This window comes from Oncorhynchus keta, unplaced genomic scaffold, assembly GCF_023373465.1.
Source record: "Oncorhynchus keta strain PuntledgeMale-10-30-2019 unplaced genomic scaffold, Oket_V2 Un_contig_6484_pilon_pilon, whole genome shotgun sequence".
NCBI classification, from domain to species: domain Eukaryota; kingdom Metazoa; phylum Chordata; class Actinopteri; order Salmoniformes; family Salmonidae; genus Oncorhynchus; species Oncorhynchus keta.
Window position 1 is genome coordinate 30,001 of NW_026288893.1, and position 20,812 is coordinate 50,812.

Genomic DNA, 20,812 nt, shown 5'->3' on the forward strand with positions numbered 1-20,812 from the left:
CATGTAAAGGAACAGACACACAGAGAATATGTCATGTAAAGGGACAGACACACAGAGAATATGTCATGTAAAGGAACAGACACACAGAGAATATGTCATGTAAAGGAACAGACACACAGAGAATATGTCATGTAAAGGAACAGACACACACAGAATATGTCATGTAAAGGAACAGACAGACACACAGAATATGTCATGTAAAGGAACAGACACAGAGAATATGTCATGTAAAGGAACAGACACACAGAGAATATGTCATGTAAAGGAACAGACAGACACAGAGAATATGTCATGTAAAGGAACAGACACACACAGAATATGTCATGTAAAGGAACAGACAGACACACAGAATATGTCATGTAAAGGAACAGACACAGAGAATATGTCATGTAAAGGAACAGACACACAGAGAATATGTCATGTAAAGGAACAGACAGACACAGAGAATATGTCATGTAAAGGAACAGACACACAAGAGAATATGTCATGTAAAGGAACAGACAGACACAGAGAATATGTCATGTAAAGGAACAGACACACAGAGAATGTCATGTAAAGGGACAGACACACAGAGAATATGTCATATAAAGGAACAGACACACAGAGAATATGTCATGTAAAGGAACAGACACACAGAGAATATGTCATGTAAAGGAACAGACACACACAGAATATGTCATGTAAAGGAACCGACAGACACAGAGAATATGTCATGTAAAGGGACAGACACAGAGAATATGTCATGTAAAGGAACAGACACACAGAGAATATGTCATGTAAAGGGACAGACACACAGAGAATATGTCATGTAAAGGAACAGACACACAGAGAATATGTCATGTAAAGGAACAGACACACAGAGAATATGTCATGTAAAGCAACAGACACACAGAGAATATGTCATGTAAAGCAACAGACACACAGAGAATATGTCATGTAAAGGACCAGACACACAGATAATATGTCATATAAAGGAACAGACACACAGATAATATGTCATGTAAAGGACAGACACACAGAGAATATGTCATGTAAAGGGACAGACACAGAGAATATGTCATGTAAAGGAACAGACACATAGAGAATATGTCATGTAAAGGAACAGACACACACAGAATATGTCATGTAAAGGAACTGACACACAGAGAATATGTCATGTAAAGGAACAGACACACAGAGAATATGTCATGTAAAGGAACAGACACAGAGAATATGTCATGTAAAGGAACAGACACACAGAGAATATGTCATATAAAGGTACAGACAGACACACAGAGAATATGTCATGTAAAGGAACAGACACACAGAGAATATGTCATGTAAAGGAACAGACACACAGAATATGTCATGTAAAGGAACAGACACACAGAGAATATGTCATGTAAAGGTACAGACAGACACACAGAGAATATGTCATGTAAAGGAACAGACACACAGAGAATATGTCATATAAAGGAACAGACACACAGAGAATATGCCATGTAAAGGTACAGACAGACACACAGAGAATATGTCATGTAAAGGAACAGACACACAGAGAGAATATGTCATGTAAAGGACCAGCCACACAGAGAATATGTCATGTAAAGGAACAGACACACAGAGAATATGTCATGTAAAGGAACAGACACGTCATGTAAAGGGACAGACACATCATGTAAAGGGACAGACACATCATGTAAAGGGACAGACACGTCATGTAAAGGGGAACAGGGACAGACACATCAGAGAATATGTCATATAAAGGAACAGACACACAGAGAATATGTCATGTAAAGGGACAGACACAGACAATATGTCATGTAAAGGAACAGACACAGAGAATATGTCATGTAAAGGTACAGACACACGGAGAATATGTCATATAAAGGAACAGACACACAGAGAATATGTCATGTAAAGGGACAGACACAGACAATATGTCATGTAAAGGAACAGACACAGAGAATATGTCATGTAAAGGTACAGACACACAGAGAATATGTCATATAAAGTAACAGACACACAGAGAATATGTCATGTAAAGGGACAGACACACAGAGAATATGTCATGTAAAGGGACAGACACAGAGAATATGTCATGTAAAGGAACAGACACACAGAATATGTCATGTAAAGGAACAGACACACAGAGAATATGTCATGTAAAGGAACAGACACACAGAGAATATGTCATATAAAGGAACAGACACACAGAGAATATGTCATGTAAAGGGACAGACACACAGATAATATGTCATATAAAGGAACAGACACACAGAGAATATGTCATGTAAAGGGACAGACACACAGATAATATGTCATGTAAAGGAACAGACACACAGAGAATATGTCATGTAAAGGAACAGACACACAGAATATGTCATGTAAAGGAACAGACACACAGAGAATATGTCATGTAAAGGAACAGACACACAGAGAATATGTCATGTAAAGGGACAGACACAGAGAATATGTCATGTAAAGGAACAGACACACAGAGAATATGTCATATAAAGGAACAGACACACAGAATATGTCATGTAAAGGAACAGACACACAGAGAATATGTCATGTAAAGGGACAGACACAGAGAATATGTCATGTAAAGGACCAGACACACAGAGAATATGTCATGTAAAGGGACAGACACACAGAGAATATGTCATGTAAAGGGACAGACACACAGAGAATATGTCATGTAAAGGAACAGACACACAGAGAATATGTCATGCAAAGGAACAGACACACAGAGAATATGTCATGTAAAGGAACAGACACACAGAGAATATGTCATGTAAAGGAACAGACACACAGAGAATATGTCATGTAAAGGGACAGACACACAGAGAATATGTCATGTAAAGGAACAGACACACAGAGAATATGTCATGTAAAGGAACAGACACACAGAATATGTCATGTAAAGGAACAGACACACACAGAATATGTCATGTAAAGGAACAGACACACACAGAATATGTCATGTAAAGGGACAGACACACAGAATATGTCATGTAAAGGGACAGACACACAGAGAATATGTCATGTAAAGGAAAAGACACACAGAATATGTCATGTAAAGGAACAGACACACAGAGAATATGTCATGTAAAGGTACAGACAGACACACAGAGAATATGTCATGTAAAGGAACAGACACACAGAGAATATGTCATGTAAAGGACCAGCCACACAGAGAATATGTCATGTAAAGGAACAGACACACAGAGAATATGTCATGTAAAGGAACAGACAGACACACAGAGAATATGTCATGTAAAGGGACAGACACAGAGAATATGTCATGTAAAGGAACAGACACACAGAGAATATGTCATGTAAAGGAACAGACAGACACAGAGAATATGTCATGTAAAGGAACAGACAGACACAGAGAATATGTCATGTAAAGGAACAGACAGACACACAGAATATGTCATGTAAAGGAACAGACACAGAGAATATGTCATGTAAAGGAACAGACACACAGAGAATATGTCATGTAAAGGAACAGACAGACACAGAGAATATGTCATGTAAAGGAACAGACACACAAAAGAACATGTCATGTAAAGGAACAGACACACAGAGAATATGTCATGTAAAGGAACAGACAGACACAGAGAATATGTAATGTAAAGGAAGAGACAGACACAGAGAATATGTCATGTAAAGGAACAGACACACAGAGAATATGTCATGTAAAGGAACAGACACACAGAGAATATGTCATGTAAAGGAACAGACACACACAGAATATGTCATGTAAAGGAACAGACAGACACAGAGAATATGTCATGTAAAGGGACAGACACAGAGAATATGTCATGTAAAGGAACAGACACACAGAGAATATGTCATGTAAAGGAACAGACACACAGAGAATATGTCATGTAAAGGAACAGACACACAGAGAATATGTCATGTAAAGGAACAGACACACAGAGAATATGTCATGTAAAGGAACAGACACACAGAGAATATGTCATGTAAAGGAACAGACACACAGAGAATATGTCATGTAAAGGAACAGACACACAGAGAATATGTCATGTAAAGGAACAGACACACAGAGAATATGTCATGTAAAGGGACAGACACACAGAGAATATGTCATGTAAAGGGACAGACACAGAGAATATGTCATGTAAAGGAACAGACAGACACAGAGAATATGTCATGTAAAGGAACAGACACACACAGAGAATATGTCATGTAAAGGAACAGACACACAGAGAATATGTCATGTAAAGGAACAGACACACAGAGAATATGTCATGTAAAGGAACAGACACAGAGAATATGTCATGTAAAGGAACAGACACACAGAGAATATGTCATGTAAAGGAACAGACAGACACACAGAGAATATGTCATGTAAAGGAACAGACACACAGAGAATATGTCATGTAAAGGAACAGACACACAGAATATGTCATGTAAAGGAACAGACACACAGAGAATATGTCATGTAAAGGTACAGACAGACACACAGAGAATATGTCATGTAAAGGAACAGACACACAGAGAATATGTCATATAAAGGAACAGACACACAGAGAATATGCCATGTAAAGGTACAGACAGACACACAGAGAATATGTCATGTAAAGGAACAGACACACAGAGAATATGTCATGTAAAGGACCAGCCACACAGAGAATATGTCATGTAAAGGAACAGACACACAGAGAATATGTCATGTAAAGGAACAGACACGTCATGTAAAGGGACAGACACATCATGTAAAGGGACAGACACATCATGTAAAGGGACAGACACGTCATGTAAAGGGACAGACACGTCATGTAAAGGGACAGACACATCAGAGAATATGTCATATAAAGGAACAGACACACAGAGAATATGTCATGTAAAGGGACAGACACAGACAATATGTCATGTAAAGGAACAGACACAGAGAATATGTCATGTAAAGGTACAGACACACGGAGAATATGTCATATAAAGGAACAGACACACAGAGAATATGTCATGTAAAGGGACAGACACACAGAGAATATGTCATGTAAAGGAACAGACACACAGAGAATATGTCATGTAAAGGAACAGACACACAGAATATGTCATGTAAAGGAACAGACACACAGAGAATATGTCATGTAAAGGAACAGACACACAGAGAATATGTCATGTAAAGGAACAGACACACAGAGAATATGTCATGTAAAGGAACAGACAGACACACAGAGAATATGTCATGTAAAGGAACAGACAGACACACAGAATATGTCATGTAAAGGAACAGACAGACACAGAGAATATGTCATGTAAAGGGACAGACACAGAGAATATGTCATGTAAAGGAACAGACAGACACAGAGAATATGTCATGTAAAGGAACAGACAGACACACAGAGAATATGTAAAGGAACAGACACACAAAAAGAACATGTCATGTAAAGGAACAGACACACAGAGAATATGTCATGTAAAGGAACAGACACACAGAGAATGTCATGTAAAGGGACAGACACACAGAGAATATGTCATATAAAGGAACAGACACACAGAGAATATGTCATGTAAAGGAACAGACACACAGAGAATATGTCATGTAAAGGAACAGACACACACAGAATATGTCATGTAAAGGAACCGACAGACACAGAGAATATGTCATGTAAAGGGACAGACACAGAGAATATGTCATGTAAAGGAACAGACACACAGAGAATATGTCATGTAAAGGACAGACACACAGAGAATATGTCATGTAAAGGAACAGACACACAGAGAATATGTCATGTAAAGGAACAGACACACAGAGAATATGTCATGTAAAGCAACAGACACACAGAGAATATGTCATGTAAAGAACAGACACACAGAGAATATGTCATGTAAAGGACAGACACACAGATAATATGTCATATAAAGGAACAGACACACAGATAATATGTCATGTAAAGGGACAGACACACAGAGAATATGTCATGTAAAGGGACAGACACAGAGAATATGTCATGTAAAGGAACAGACACATAGAGAATATGTCATGTAAAGGGACAGACACACAGAGAATATGTCATGTAAAGGGACAGACACACAGAGAATATGTCATGTAAAGGAACAGAGACACAGAGAATATGTCATGTAAAGGAACAGACACACAGAATATGTCATGTAAAGGAACAGACACACAGAGAATATGTCATGTAAAGGGACAGACAGACACACAGAGAATATGTCATGTAAAGGAACAGACACACAGAGAATATGTCATGTAAAGGAACAGACACACAGAATATGTCATGTAAAGGAACAGACACACAGAGAATATGTCATGTAAAGGTACAGACAGACACACAGAGAATATGTCATGTAAAGGAACAGACACACAGAGAATATGTCATATAAAGGAACAGACACACAGAGAATATGCCATGTAAAGGTACAGACAGACACACAGAGAATATGTCATGTAAAGGAACAGACACACAGAGAATATGTCATGTAAAGGACCAGCCACACAGAGAATATGTCATGTAAAGGAACAGACACACAGAGAATATGTCATGTAAAGGAACAGACACGTCATGTAAAGGGACAGACACATCATGTAAAGGACAGACACATCATGTAAAGGGACAGACACGTCATGTAAAGGGACAGACACGTCATGTAAAGGGACAGACACATCAGAGAATATGTCATATAAAGGAACAGACACACAGAGAATATGTCATGTAAAGGGACAGACACAGACAATATGTCATGTAAAGGAACAGACACAGAGAATATGTCATGTAAAGGTACAGACACACGGAGAATATGTCATATAAAGGAACAGACACACAGAGAATATGTCATGTAAAGGGACAGACACACAGATAATATGTCATGTAAAGGAACAGACACACAGAGAATATGTCATGTAAAGGAACAGACACACAGAATATGTCATGTAAAGGAACAGACACACAGAGAATATGTCATGTAAAGGAACAGACACACAGAGAATATGTCATGTAAAGGACAGACACAGAGAATATGTCATGTAAAGGAACAGACACACAGAGAATATGTCATATAAAGGAACAGACACACAGAATATGTCATGTAAAGGAACAGACACACAGAGAATATGTCATGTAAAGGGACAGACACAGAGAATATGTCATGTAAAGGACCAGACACACAGAGAATATGTCATGTAAAGGGACAGACACACAGAGAATATGTCATGTAAAGGGACAGACACACAGAGAATATGTCATGTAAAGGAACAGAGACACAGAGAATATGTCATGTAAAGGAACAGACACACAGAGAATATGTCATGTAAAGGAACAGACACACAGAGAATATGTCATGTAAAGGGACAGACACAGAGAATATGTCATGTAAAGGAACAGACACACAGAGAATATGTCATGTAAAGGAACAGACACACAGAGAATATGTCATGTAAAGGAACAGACACACAGAGAATATGTCATGTAAAGGGACAGACACAGAGAATATGTCATGTAAAGGAACAGACACACAGAGAATATGTCATGTAAAGGAACACACACACAGATAATATGTCATGTAAAGGACAGCCACACAGAGAATATGTCATGTAAAGGAACAGACACACAGAGAATATGTCATGCAAAGGAACAGACACACAGAGAATATGTCATGTAAAGGAACAGACACACAGAGAATATGTCATGTAAAGGGACAGACACAGACAATATGTCATGTAAAGGAACAGACACAGAGAATATGTCATGTAAAGGTACAGACACACAGAGAATATGTCATATAAAGTAACAGACACACAGAGAATATGTCATGTAAAGGGACAGACACACAGAGAATATGTCATGTAAAGGGACAGACACAGAGAATATGTCATGTAAAGGAACAGACACACAGAATATGTCATGTAAAGGAACAGACACACAGAGAATATGTCATGTAAAGGAACAGACACACAGAGAATATGTCATATAAAGGAACAGACACACAGAGAATATGTCATGTAAAGGGACAGACACACAGATAATATGTCATATAAAGGAACAGACACACAGAGAATATGTCATGTAAAGGGACAGACACACAGATAATATGTCATGTAAAGGAACAGACACACAGAGAATATGTCATGTAAAGGAACAGACACACAGAATATGTCATGTAAAGGAACAGACACACAGAGAATATGTCATGTAAAGGAACAGACACACAGAGAATATGTCATGTAAAGGGACAGACACAGAGAATATGTCATGTAAAGGAACAGACACACAGAGAATATGTCATGTAAAGGAACAGACAGACACACAGAATATGTCATGTAAAGGAACAGACACACAGAGAATATGTCATGTAAAGGAACAGACACAGAGAATATGTCATGTAAAGGAACAGACACACGTCATGTAAAGGGACAGACACACAGAGAATATGTCATGTAAAGGGACAGACACACAGAGAATATGTCATGTAAAGGAACAGACACACAGAGAATATGTCATGTAAAGGAACAGACACACAGAGAATATGTCATGTAAAGGAACAGACACACAGAGAATATGTCATGTAAAGGAACAGACACACAGAGAATATGTCATGTAAAGGGACAGACACACAGAGAATATGTCATGTAAAGGAACAGACACACAGAGAATATGTCATGTAAAGGAACAGACACAGAGAATATGTCATGTAAAGGAACAGACACACAGAGAATATGTCATGTAAAGGAACAGACACACAGAGAATATGTCATGTAAAGGGACAGACACAGAGAATATGTCATGTAAAGGAACAGACACACAGAGAATATGTCATGTAAAGGAACAGACACACAGAATATGTCATGTAAAGGAACAGACACACAGAGAATATGTCATGTAAAGGTACAGACAGACACACAGAGAATATGTCATGTAAAGGAACAGACACACAGAGAATATGTCATGTAAAGGACCAGCCACACAGAGAATATGTCATGTAAAGGAACAGACACACAGAGAATATGTCATGTAAAGGAACAGACACGTCATGTAAAGGGACAGACACATCATGTAAAGGGACAGACACATCATGTAAAGGGACAGACACGTCATGTAAAGGGACAGACACGTCATGTAAAGGGACAGACACATCAGAGAATATGTCATATAAAGGAACAGACACACAGAGAATATGTCATGTAAAGGGACAGACACAGACAATATGTCATGTAAAGGAACAGACACAGAGAATATGTCATGTAAAGGGACAGACACGGAGAATATGTCATATAAAGGAACAGACACACAGAGAATATGTCATGTAAAGGGACAGACACACAGATAATATGTCATGTAAAGGAACAGACACACAGAGAATATGTCATGTAAAGGAACAGACACACAGAATATGTCATGTAAAGGAACAGACACACAGAGAATATGTCATGTAAAGGAACAGACACACAGAGAATATGTCATGTAAAGGGACAGACACAGAGAATATGTCATGTAAAGGAACAGACACACAGAGAATATGTCATATAAAGGAACAGACACACAGAATATGTCATGTAAAGGAACAGACACACAGAGAATATGTCATGTAAAGGGACAGACACAGAGAATATGTCATGTAAAGGAACAGACACACAGAGAATATGTCATGTAAAGGAACAGACAGACACAGAGAATATGTCATGTAAAGGAACAGACACACAGAGAATATGTCATGTAAAGGAACAGACACACAGAGAATATGTCATGTAAAGGAACAGACACACAGAGAATATGTCATGTAAAGGAACAGACACACAGAGAATATGTCATGTAAAGGGACAGACACAGAGAATATGTCATGTAAAGGAACAGACACACAGAGAATATGTCATGTAAAGGAACAGACACACAGAGAATATGTCATGTAAAGGAACAGACACACAGAGAATATGTCATGTAAAGGGACAGACACAGAGAATATGTCATGTAAAGGAACAGACACACAGAGAATATGTCATGTAAAGGAACACACACACAGAGAATATGTCATGTAAAGGAACAGCCACACAGAGAATATGTCATGTAAAGGAACAGACACACAGAGAATATGTCATGTAAAGGAACAGACACACAGAGAATATGTCATGTAAAGGAACAGACACACAGAGAATATGTCATGTAAAGGGACAGACACAGAGAATATGTCATGTAAAGGAACAGACACAGAGAATATGTCATGTAAAGGTACAGACACAGAGAATATGTCATATAAAGTAACAGACACACAGAGAATATGTCATGTAAAGGGACAGACACACAGAGAATATGTCATGTAAAGGGACAGACACAGAGAATATGTCATGTAAAGGAACAGACACACAGAATATGTCATGTAAAGGAACAGACACACAGAGAATATGTCATGTAAAGGAACAGACACACAGAGAATATGTCATATAAAGGAACAGACACACAGAGAATATGTCATGTAAAGGGACAGACACACAGATAATATGTCATATAAAGGAACAGACACACAGAGAATATGTCATGTAAAGGGACAGACACACAGATAATATGTCATGTAAAGGAACAGACACACAGAGAATATGTCATGTAAAGGAACAGACACACAGAATATGTCATGTAAAGGAACAGACACACAGAGAATATGTCATGTAAAGGAACAGACACACAGAGAATATGTCATGTAAAGGTACAGACACACAGAATATGTCATGTAAAGGAACAGACACACAGAGAATATGTCATGTAAAGGTACAGACACACAGAATATGTCATGTAAAGGAACAGACACACAGAGAATATGTCATGTAAAGGTACAGACACAGAGAATATGTCATGTAAAGGAACAGACACACAGAGAATATGTCATGTAAAGGAACAGACACAGAGAATATGTCATGTAAAGGAACAGACACACAGAGAATATGTCATGTAAAGGAACAGACACACAGAGAATATGTCATGTAAAGGAACAGACACACAGAGAATATGTCATGTAAAGGAACAGACACACAGAGAATATGTCATGTAAAGGAACAGACACACAGAGAATATGTCATGTAAAGGGACAGACACACAGAGAATATGTCATGTAAAGGAACAGACACACAGAGAATATGTCATGTAAAGGAACAGACACACAGAATATGTCATGTAAAGGAACAGACACAGAGAATATGTCATGTAAAGGAACAGACACACAGAGAATATGTCATGTAAAGGAACAGACACAGAGAATATGTCATGTAAAGGAACAGACACACAGAGAATATGTCATATAAAGGAACAGACACACAGAATATGTCATGTAAAGGAACAGACACACAGAGAATATGCCATGTAAAGGTACAGACAGACAGAGAATATGTCATGTAAAGGGACAGACACACAGAATATGTCATGTAAAGGAACAGACACAGAGAATATGTCATATAAAGGAACAGACACAGAATATGTCATGTAAAGGAACAGACACACAGAGAATATGTCATGTAAAGGGACAGACACAGAGAATATGTCATGTAAAGGACAGACACACAGAGAATATGTCATGTAAAGGGACAGACACACAGAGAATATGTCATGTAAAGGGACAGACACACAGAGAATATGTCATGTAAAGGAACAGACACAGAGAATATGTCATGCAAAGGAACAGACACACAGAGAATATGTCATGTAAAGGAACAGACACACAGAGAATATGTCATGTAAAGGGACAGACACAGAGAATATGTCATGTAAAGGACAGACACACAGAGAATATGTCATGTAAAGGAACAGACACAGAGAATATGTCATGTAAAGGAACAGACACACAGAGAATATGTCATGTAAAGGGACAGACACAGAGAATATGTCATGTAAAGGAACAGACACACAGAGAATATGTCATGTAAAGGAACACACACACAGAGAATATGTCATGTAAAGGACAGACACAGAGAATATGTCATGTAAAGGAACAGACACACAGAGAATATGTCATGTAAAGGAACAGACACAGAGAATATGTCATGTAAAGGAACAGACACAGAGAATATGTCATGTAAAGGGACAGACAATACAGGAACAGACACAGAGAATATGTCATGTAAAGGTACAGACAGAGAATATGTCATGTAAAGTAACAGACACAGAGAATATGTCATGTAAAGGGACAGACACACAGAGAATATGTCATGTAAAGGGACAGACACAGAGAATATGTCATGTAAAGGAACAGACACACAGAATATGTCATGTAAAGGAACAGACACACAGAGAATATGTCATGTAAAGGAACAGACACAGAGAATATGTCATATAAAGGAACAGACACACAGAGAATATGTCATGTAAAGGGACAGACACAGATAATATGTCATGTAAAGGAACAGACACAGAGAATATGTCATGTAAAGGGACAGACACACAGATAATATGTCATGTAAAGGAACAGACACACAGAGAATATGTCATGTAAAGGAACAGACACAGAATATGTCATGTAAAGGAACAGACACACAGAGAATATGTCATGTAAAGGAACAGACACACAGAGAATATTGTCATGTAAAGGGACAGACAGAGAATATGTCATGTAAAGGAACAGACACAGAGAATATGTCATATAAAGGAACAGACACACAGAATATGTCATGTAAAGGAACAGACACAGAGAATATGTCATGTAAAGGGACAGACACAGAGAATATGTCATGTAAAGGGACAGATATGTCATGTAAAGGGACAGACACACAGAGAATATGTCATGTAAAGGGACAGACACACAGAGAATATGTCATGTAAAGGGACAGACACAGAGAATATGTCATGTAAAGGAACAGACACACAGAGAATATGTCATGTAAAGGAACAGACACACAGAGAATATGTCATGTAAAGGAACAGACACACAGAGAATATGTCATGTAAAGGGACAGACACACAGATAATATGTCATGTAAAGGACAGACACAGAGAATATGTCATGTAAAGGAACAGAATATGTCATGTAAAGGAACAGACACACAGAGAATATGTCATGTAAAGGGACAGACACAGAGAATATGTAATGTAAAGGGACAGACACAGAGAATATGTCATGTAAAGGAACAGACACACAGAGAATATGTCATGTAAAGGAACAGACACAGAATATGTCATGTAAAGGAACAGACACACAGAGAATATGTAAAGGGACAGACACACAGAGAATATGTCATGTAAAGGAACAGACACAGAGATCATGTAAAGTAAAGGACAGACACATCATGTCAAAAGGAACAGACACACAGAGAATATGTCATGTAAAGGAACAGACACGTCATGTAAAGGGACAGACACATCATGTAAAGGGACAGACACATCATGTAAAGGGACAGACACGTCATGTAAAGGGACAGACACGTCATGTAAAGGGACAGACACATCAGTAAAGAATATGTCATATAAAGGAACAGACACACAGAGAATATGTCATGTAAAGGGACAGACAGACAATATGTCATGTAAAGGGAACAGACACAGAGAATATGTCATGTAAAGGGACAGACACACGGAGAATCATGTAAAGGGACAGACACAGAGAATATGTCATGTAAAGGGACAGACACAGATAATATGTCATGTAAAGGAACAGACACAGAGAATATGTCATGTAAAGGGACAGACACACAGAATATGTCATGTAAAGGAACAGACACACAGAGAATATGTCATGTAAAGGAACAGACACAGAGAATATGTCATGTAAAGGAACAGACACAGAGAATATGTCATGTAAAGGAACAGACAGACACAGAGAATATGTCATGTAAAGGAACAGACACACAGAATATGTCATGTAAAGGAACAGACACACAGAGAATATGTCATGTAAAGGAACAGACACAGAGAATATGTCATGTAAAGGAACAGACACAGAGAATATGTCATGTAAAGGAACAGACACACAGAGAATATGTCATGTAAAGGAACAGACACACAGAGAATATGTCATGTAAAGGAACAGACACACAGAGAATATGTCATGTAAAGGAACAGACACAGAGAATATGTCATGTAAAGGAACAGACACAGAGAATATGTCATGTAAAGGAACAGACACACAGAGAATATGTCATGTAAAGGAACAGACACACAGAGAATATGTCATGTAAAGGAACAGACAGACACAGAGAATATGTCATGTAAAGGAACAGACACGGAGAATATGTCATGTAAAGGGACAGACACAGAGAATATGTCATGTAAAGGGACAGACACAGAGAATATGTCATGTAAAGGAACAGACACAGAGAATATGTCATGTAAAGGAACAGACACACTTCATGTAAAGGAACAGACACACAGAGAGAATATGTCATGTAAAGGAACAGACACACTTCATGTAAAGGAACAGACACACGTCATGTAAAGGAACAGACACACAGAGAGAATATGTCATGTAAAGGGACAGACACAGAGAATATGTCATGTAAAGGAACAGACACACAGAGAATATGTCATGTAAAGGAACAGACACACAGAGAATATGTCATGTAAAGGGACAGACACATCATGTAAAGGGACAGACACATCATGTAAAGGGACAGACACAGAGAATCATGTAAAGGGACAGACACAGAGAATATGTCATGTAAAGGACAGACACACAGAGAATATGTCATGTAAAGGGACAGACACAGAGAATATGTCATGTAAAGGGACAGACATATGTCATGTAAAGGGACAGACACACAGAATATGTCATTTAAAGGAACAGACACAGAGAATATGTCATCATGTCATATAAAGGGACAGACACATCAGAGAATATGTCATGTAAAGGGACAGACACACAGATAATATGTCATATAAAGGAACAGACACATGTCATGTAAAGGGACAGACACACAGATAATATGACATGTAAAGGGACAGACACACATGTCATGTAAAGGGACAGACACAGAATATGTCATGTAAAGGAACAGACACACAGAGAATATGTCATGTAAAGGACAGACACACATGTCATGTAAAGGGACAGACACAGAGAATATGTCATGTAAAGGAACAGACACAGAGAATATGTCATATAAAGGAACAGACACACAGAATATCATGTAAAGGAACAGACACAGAGAATATGTCATGTAAAGGGACAGACACAGAGAATATGTCATGTAAAGGACAGACACACAGAGAATATGTCATGTAAAGGGACAGACACAGAGAATATGTCATGTAAAGGGACAGACACAGAGAATATGTCATGTAAAGGAACAGACACACAGAGAATATGTCATGCAAAGGACAGACACACAGAGAATATGTCATGTAAAGGAACAGACACACAGAGAATATGTCATGTAAAGGGACAGACACGGAGAATATGTCATGTAAAGGGACAGAGAATACATCATGTAAAGGAACAGACACAGAGAATATGTCATGTAAAGGAACAGACACACAGAGAATATGTCATGTAAAGGAACAGACACACAGAGAATATGTCATGTAAAGGGACAGACACATCAGAGAATATGTCATGTAAAGGAACAGACACAGAGAATATGTCATGTAAAGGACAGACACAGAGAATATCATGTAAAGGAACAGACACAGAGAATATGTCATGTAAAGGGACAGACACAGAGAATATGTCATGTAAAGGGACAGACACACATCATGTAAAGGAACAGACACAGAGAATATGTCATGTAAAGGAACAGACACAGAATATGTCATGTAAAGGACAGACACAGAGAATATGTCATGTAAAGGAACAGACACAGAGAATATCATGTAAAGGGACAGACAGAGAATATGTCATGTAAAGGACAGACACACAGAATATGTCATGTAAAGGGACAGACACAGAGAATATGTCATGTAAAGGGACAGACACATCATGTAAAGGGACAGACACAGAATATGTCATGTAAAGGGACAGACACAGAGAATATGTCATGTAAAGGAACAAACACAGAGAATATGTCATGTAAAGGAACAGACACATCATGTAAAGGGACAGACACATCATGTAAAGGGACAGACACATCATGTAAAGGGACAGACATCATGTAAAGGAACAGACACATCATGTAAAGGGACAGACACGTCATGTAAAGGGACAGACACGTCATGTAAAGGGACAGACACATCATGTAAAGGGACAGACACATCATGTAAAGGGACAGACACATCATGTAAAGGGACAGACACGTCATGTAAAGGGACAGACACGTCATGTAAAGGGACAGACACGTCATGTAAAGGGACAGACACGTCATGTAAAGGGACAGACACGTCATGTAAAGGGACAGACACATCATGTAAAGGGACAGACACGTCATGTAAAGGGACAGACACACAGAGAATATGTCATGTAAAGGGACAGACACATCATGTAAAGGGACAGACACATCATGTAAAGGGACAGACACATCATGTAAAGGGACAGACACGTCATGTAAAGGGACAGACACATCATGTAAAGGGACAGACACATCATGTAAAGGGACAGACACATCATGTAAAGGGACAGACACATCATGTAAAGGGACAGACACGTCATGTAAAGGGACAGACACATCATGTAAAGGGACAGACACATCATGTAAAGGGACAGACACGTCATGTAAAGGGACAGACACGTCATGTAAAGGGACAGACACATCATGTAAAGGGACAGACACATCATGTAAAGGGACAGACACGTCATGTAAAGGGACAGACACGTCATGTAAAGGGACAGACACGTCATGTAAAGGGACAGACACATCATGTAAAGGGACAGACACATCATGTAAAGGGACAGACACGTCATGTAAAGGGACAGACACATCATGTAAAGGGACAGACACGTCATGTAAAGGGACAGACACGTCATGTAAAGGGACAGACACGTCATGTAAAGGGACAGACACGTCATGTAAAGGGACAGACACGTCATGTAAAGGGACAGACACGTCATGTAAAGGGACAGACACATCATGTAAAGGGACAGGCACATCATGTAAAGGAACAGACACGTCATGTAAAGGGACAGACACATCATGTAAAGGAACAGACACGTCATGTAAAGGGACAGACACATCATGTAAAGGGACAGACACGTCATGTAAAGGGACAGACACGTCATTTAAAGGGACAGACACGTCATGTAAAGGGACAGACACATCATGTAAAGGGACAGCACATCATGTAAAGGAACAGACACGTCATGTAAAGGGACAGACACATCATGTAAAGGGACAGACACGTCATGTAAAGGGACAGACACGTCATGTAAAGGGACAGACACATCATGTAAAGGGACAGGCACATCATGTAAAGGGACAGACACGTCATGTAAAGGGACAGACACGTCATGTAAAGGGACAGACACATCATGTAAAGGGACAGGCACATCATGTAAAGGAACAGACACGTCATGTAAAGGGACAGACACATCATGTAAAGGGACAGACACATCATGTAAAGGGACAGACACATCATGTAAAGGGACAGGCACATCATGTAAAGGACAGACACACGTCATGTAAAGGGACAGACACATCATGTAAAGGGACAGACACATCATGTAAAGGGACAGACACACATCATGTAAAGGGACAGACACATCATGTAAAGGAACAGACACGTCATGTAAAGGGACAGACACATCATGTAAAGGGACAGACACGTCATGTAAAGGGACAGGCACATCATGTAAAGGGACAGACACATCATGTAAAGGGACAGACACGTCATGTAAAGGGACAGACACGTCATGTAAAGGGACAGACACGTCATGTAAAGGGTTCAGACACATCATGTAAAGGGAACAGACACGTCATGTAAAGGGACAGACACGTCATGTAAAGGGACAGACACATCATGTAAAGGGACAGACACGTCATGTAAAGGGACAGACACATCATGTAAAGGGACAGACACGTCATGTAAAGGGACAGACACATCATGTAAAGGGACAGACACATCATGTAAAGGGACAGACACGTCATGTAAAGGGACAGACACGTCATGTAAAGGGACAGACACGTCATGTAAAGGGACAGACACATCATGTAAAGGGACAGACACGTCATGTAAAGGGACAGACACGTCATGTAAAGGGACAGGCAGTCTGCGTACCTCCTCCAGCTGGTTGTACTGAGCCTCCTGGAACTCCTCCAGAGTGTATGTGTGATCTTTCAGGATGTGACAAAGCCCCATGTCACTGATCCTGTAGCACATCTCTCTGATGTTCAGCAACGCCGGACGCAGAGACTGGAAACACACACACAGCTGTTACTGCTGCTTCCTATTATCTTAAAATAACTACCTAGTTGGGTTCCATTATACACAGCTGTTACTGCTGCTTCCTGTTATCTTAAAATAACTACCTAGTTGGGTTCCATTACACACAGCTGTTACTGCTGCTTCCTATTATCTTAAAATAACTACCTAGTTGGGTTCCATTATACACAGCTGTTACTGCTCCTTCCTATTATCTTAAAATAACTACCTAGTTGGGTTCCATTACACACAGCTGTTACTGCTCCTTCCTATTATCTTAAAATAACTACCTAGTTGGGATCCATTACACACAGCTGTTACTGCTGCTTCCTATTATCTTAAAATAACTACCTAGTTGGGTTCCATTATACACAGCTGTTACTGCTGCTTCCTGTTATCTTAAAATAACTACCTAGTTGGGTTCCATTACACACAGCTGTTACTGCTGCTTCCTGTTATCTTAAAATAACTACCTAGTTGGGTTCCATTACACACAGCTGTTACTGCTGCTTCCTATTATCTTAAAATAACTACCTAGTTGGGTTCCATTATACACAGCTGTTACTGCTCCTTCCTATTATCTTAAAATAACTACCTAGTTGGGATCCATTATACACAGCTGTTACTGCTGCTTCCTATTATCTTAAAATAACTACCTAGTTGGGTTCCATTACACACAGCTGTTACTGCTGCTTCCTATTATCTTAAAATAACTACCTAGTTGGGTTCCATTACACACAGCTGTTACTGCTGCTTCCTGTTATCTTAAAATAACTACCTAGTTGGGTTCCATTATACACAGCTGTTACTGCTGCTTCCTATTATCTTAAAATAACTACCTAGTTGGGTTCCATTACACACAGCTGTTACTGCTGCTTCCTGTTATCTTAAAATAACTACCTAGTTGGGTTCCATTATACACAGCTGTTACTGCTGCTTCCTGTTATCTTAAAATAACTACCTAGTTGGGTTCCATTATACACAGCTGTTACTGCTGCTTCCTGTTATCTTAAAATAACTACCTAGTTGGGTTCCATTACACACAGCTGTTACTGCTGCTTCCTATTATCTTAAAATAACTACCTAGTTGGGTTCCATTATACACAGCTGTTACTGCTGCTTCCTATTATCTTAAAATAACTACCTAGTTGGGTTCCATTATACACAGCTGTTACTGCTGCTTCCTGTTATCTTAAAATAACTACCTAGTTGGGTTCCATTACACACAGCTGTTACTGCTGCTTCCTATTATCTTAAAATAACTACCTAGTTGGGTTCCATTACACACAGCTGTTACTGCTCCTTCCTATTATCTTAAAATAACTACCTAGTTGGGTTCCATTATACACAGCTGTTACTGCTGCTTCCTGTTATCTTAAAATAACTACCTAGTTGGGTTCCATTATACACAGCTGTTACTGCTGCTTCCTATTATCTTAAAATAACTACCTAGTTGGGTTCCATTATACACAGCTGTTACTGCTGCTTCCTATTATCTTAAAATAACTACCTAGTTGGGTTCCATTATATGAACATCTCATAGGAAGACAGGATTGTTTCAATAATAATAAAGTAACATTCAGACAACATGAACCAGCACATACTGGTCAATGGTACAGACCATTTGGTATAGAAACACAATTGTAGAGGTCTTGTCCTGACCAGGAAACACTACTGGACCCAAAAATACCACCACCTCATTATCCTGACCAGGAAACACTACTGGACCCAACAATACCACCACCTCATTATCCTGACCAGGAAACACTACTGGACCCAACAATACCACCACCTCATTATCCTGACCAGGAAACACTACTGGACCCAACAATACCAACACCTCGTTATCCTGACCAGGAAACACTACTGGACCCAACAATACCACCACCTCATTATCCTGACCAGGAAACACTACTGGACCCAACAATACCACCACCTCATTATCCTGACCAGGAAACACTACTGGACCCAACAATACCACCACCTCATTATCCTGACCAGGAAACACTACTGGACCCAACAATACCACCACCTCATTATCCTGACCAGGAAACACTACTGGACCCAACAATACCACCACCTCATTATCCTGACCAGGAAACACTACTGGACCCAACAATACCACCACCTCATTATCCTGACCAGGAAACACTACTGGACCCAACAATACCACCACCTCATTATCCTGACCAGGAAACACTACTGGACCCAACAATACCAACACCTCGGTGTCCTGACCAGGAAACACTACTGGACACAACAATACCACCACCTCATTATCCTGACCAGGAAACACTACTGGACCCAACAATACCACCACCTCATTATCCTGACCAGGAAACACTACTGGACCCAACAATACCACCACCTCATTACCCTGACCAGGAAACACTACTGAACCCAACAATACCACCACCTCATTACCCTGACCAGGAAACACTACTGGACACAACAATACCACCACCTCATTACCCTGACCAGGAAACACTACTGGACCCAACAATACCACCACCTCATTATCCTGACCAGGAAACACTACTGGACACAACAATACCACCACCTCATTATCCTGACCAGGA

General features: G+C 39.3%; 1 protein-coding gene and 1 long non-coding RNA gene across 2 annotated transcripts in view; both read right to left on the bottom strand.

Moving 5' to 3' along the window:
• The window catches only part of LOC118383806 (dynein axonemal heavy chain 6-like), a 48,306-nt gene that overhangs the window by 19,992 nt on the left and 7,502 nt on the right, over nucleotides 1-20,812 (bottom strand). The window contains exon 6 of the mRNA XM_052511202.1: nucleotides 18,090-18,224. Coding sequence (XP_052367162.1) covers nucleotides 18,090-18,224 — 135 coding nt within the window. The remainder of the gene's footprint in view (nucleotides 1-18,089; nucleotides 18,225-20,812) is intronic.
• LOC127925903 (uncharacterized) lies at nucleotides 18,359-19,744 on the bottom strand. The gene is made up of 3 exons (XR_008122763.1): nucleotides 19,317-19,744; nucleotides 18,768-18,828; nucleotides 18,359-18,462 (listed from the first exon to the last, which is right to left on the bottom strand). It is a non-coding gene; the product is annotated as an uncharacterized LOC127925903 (long non-coding RNA).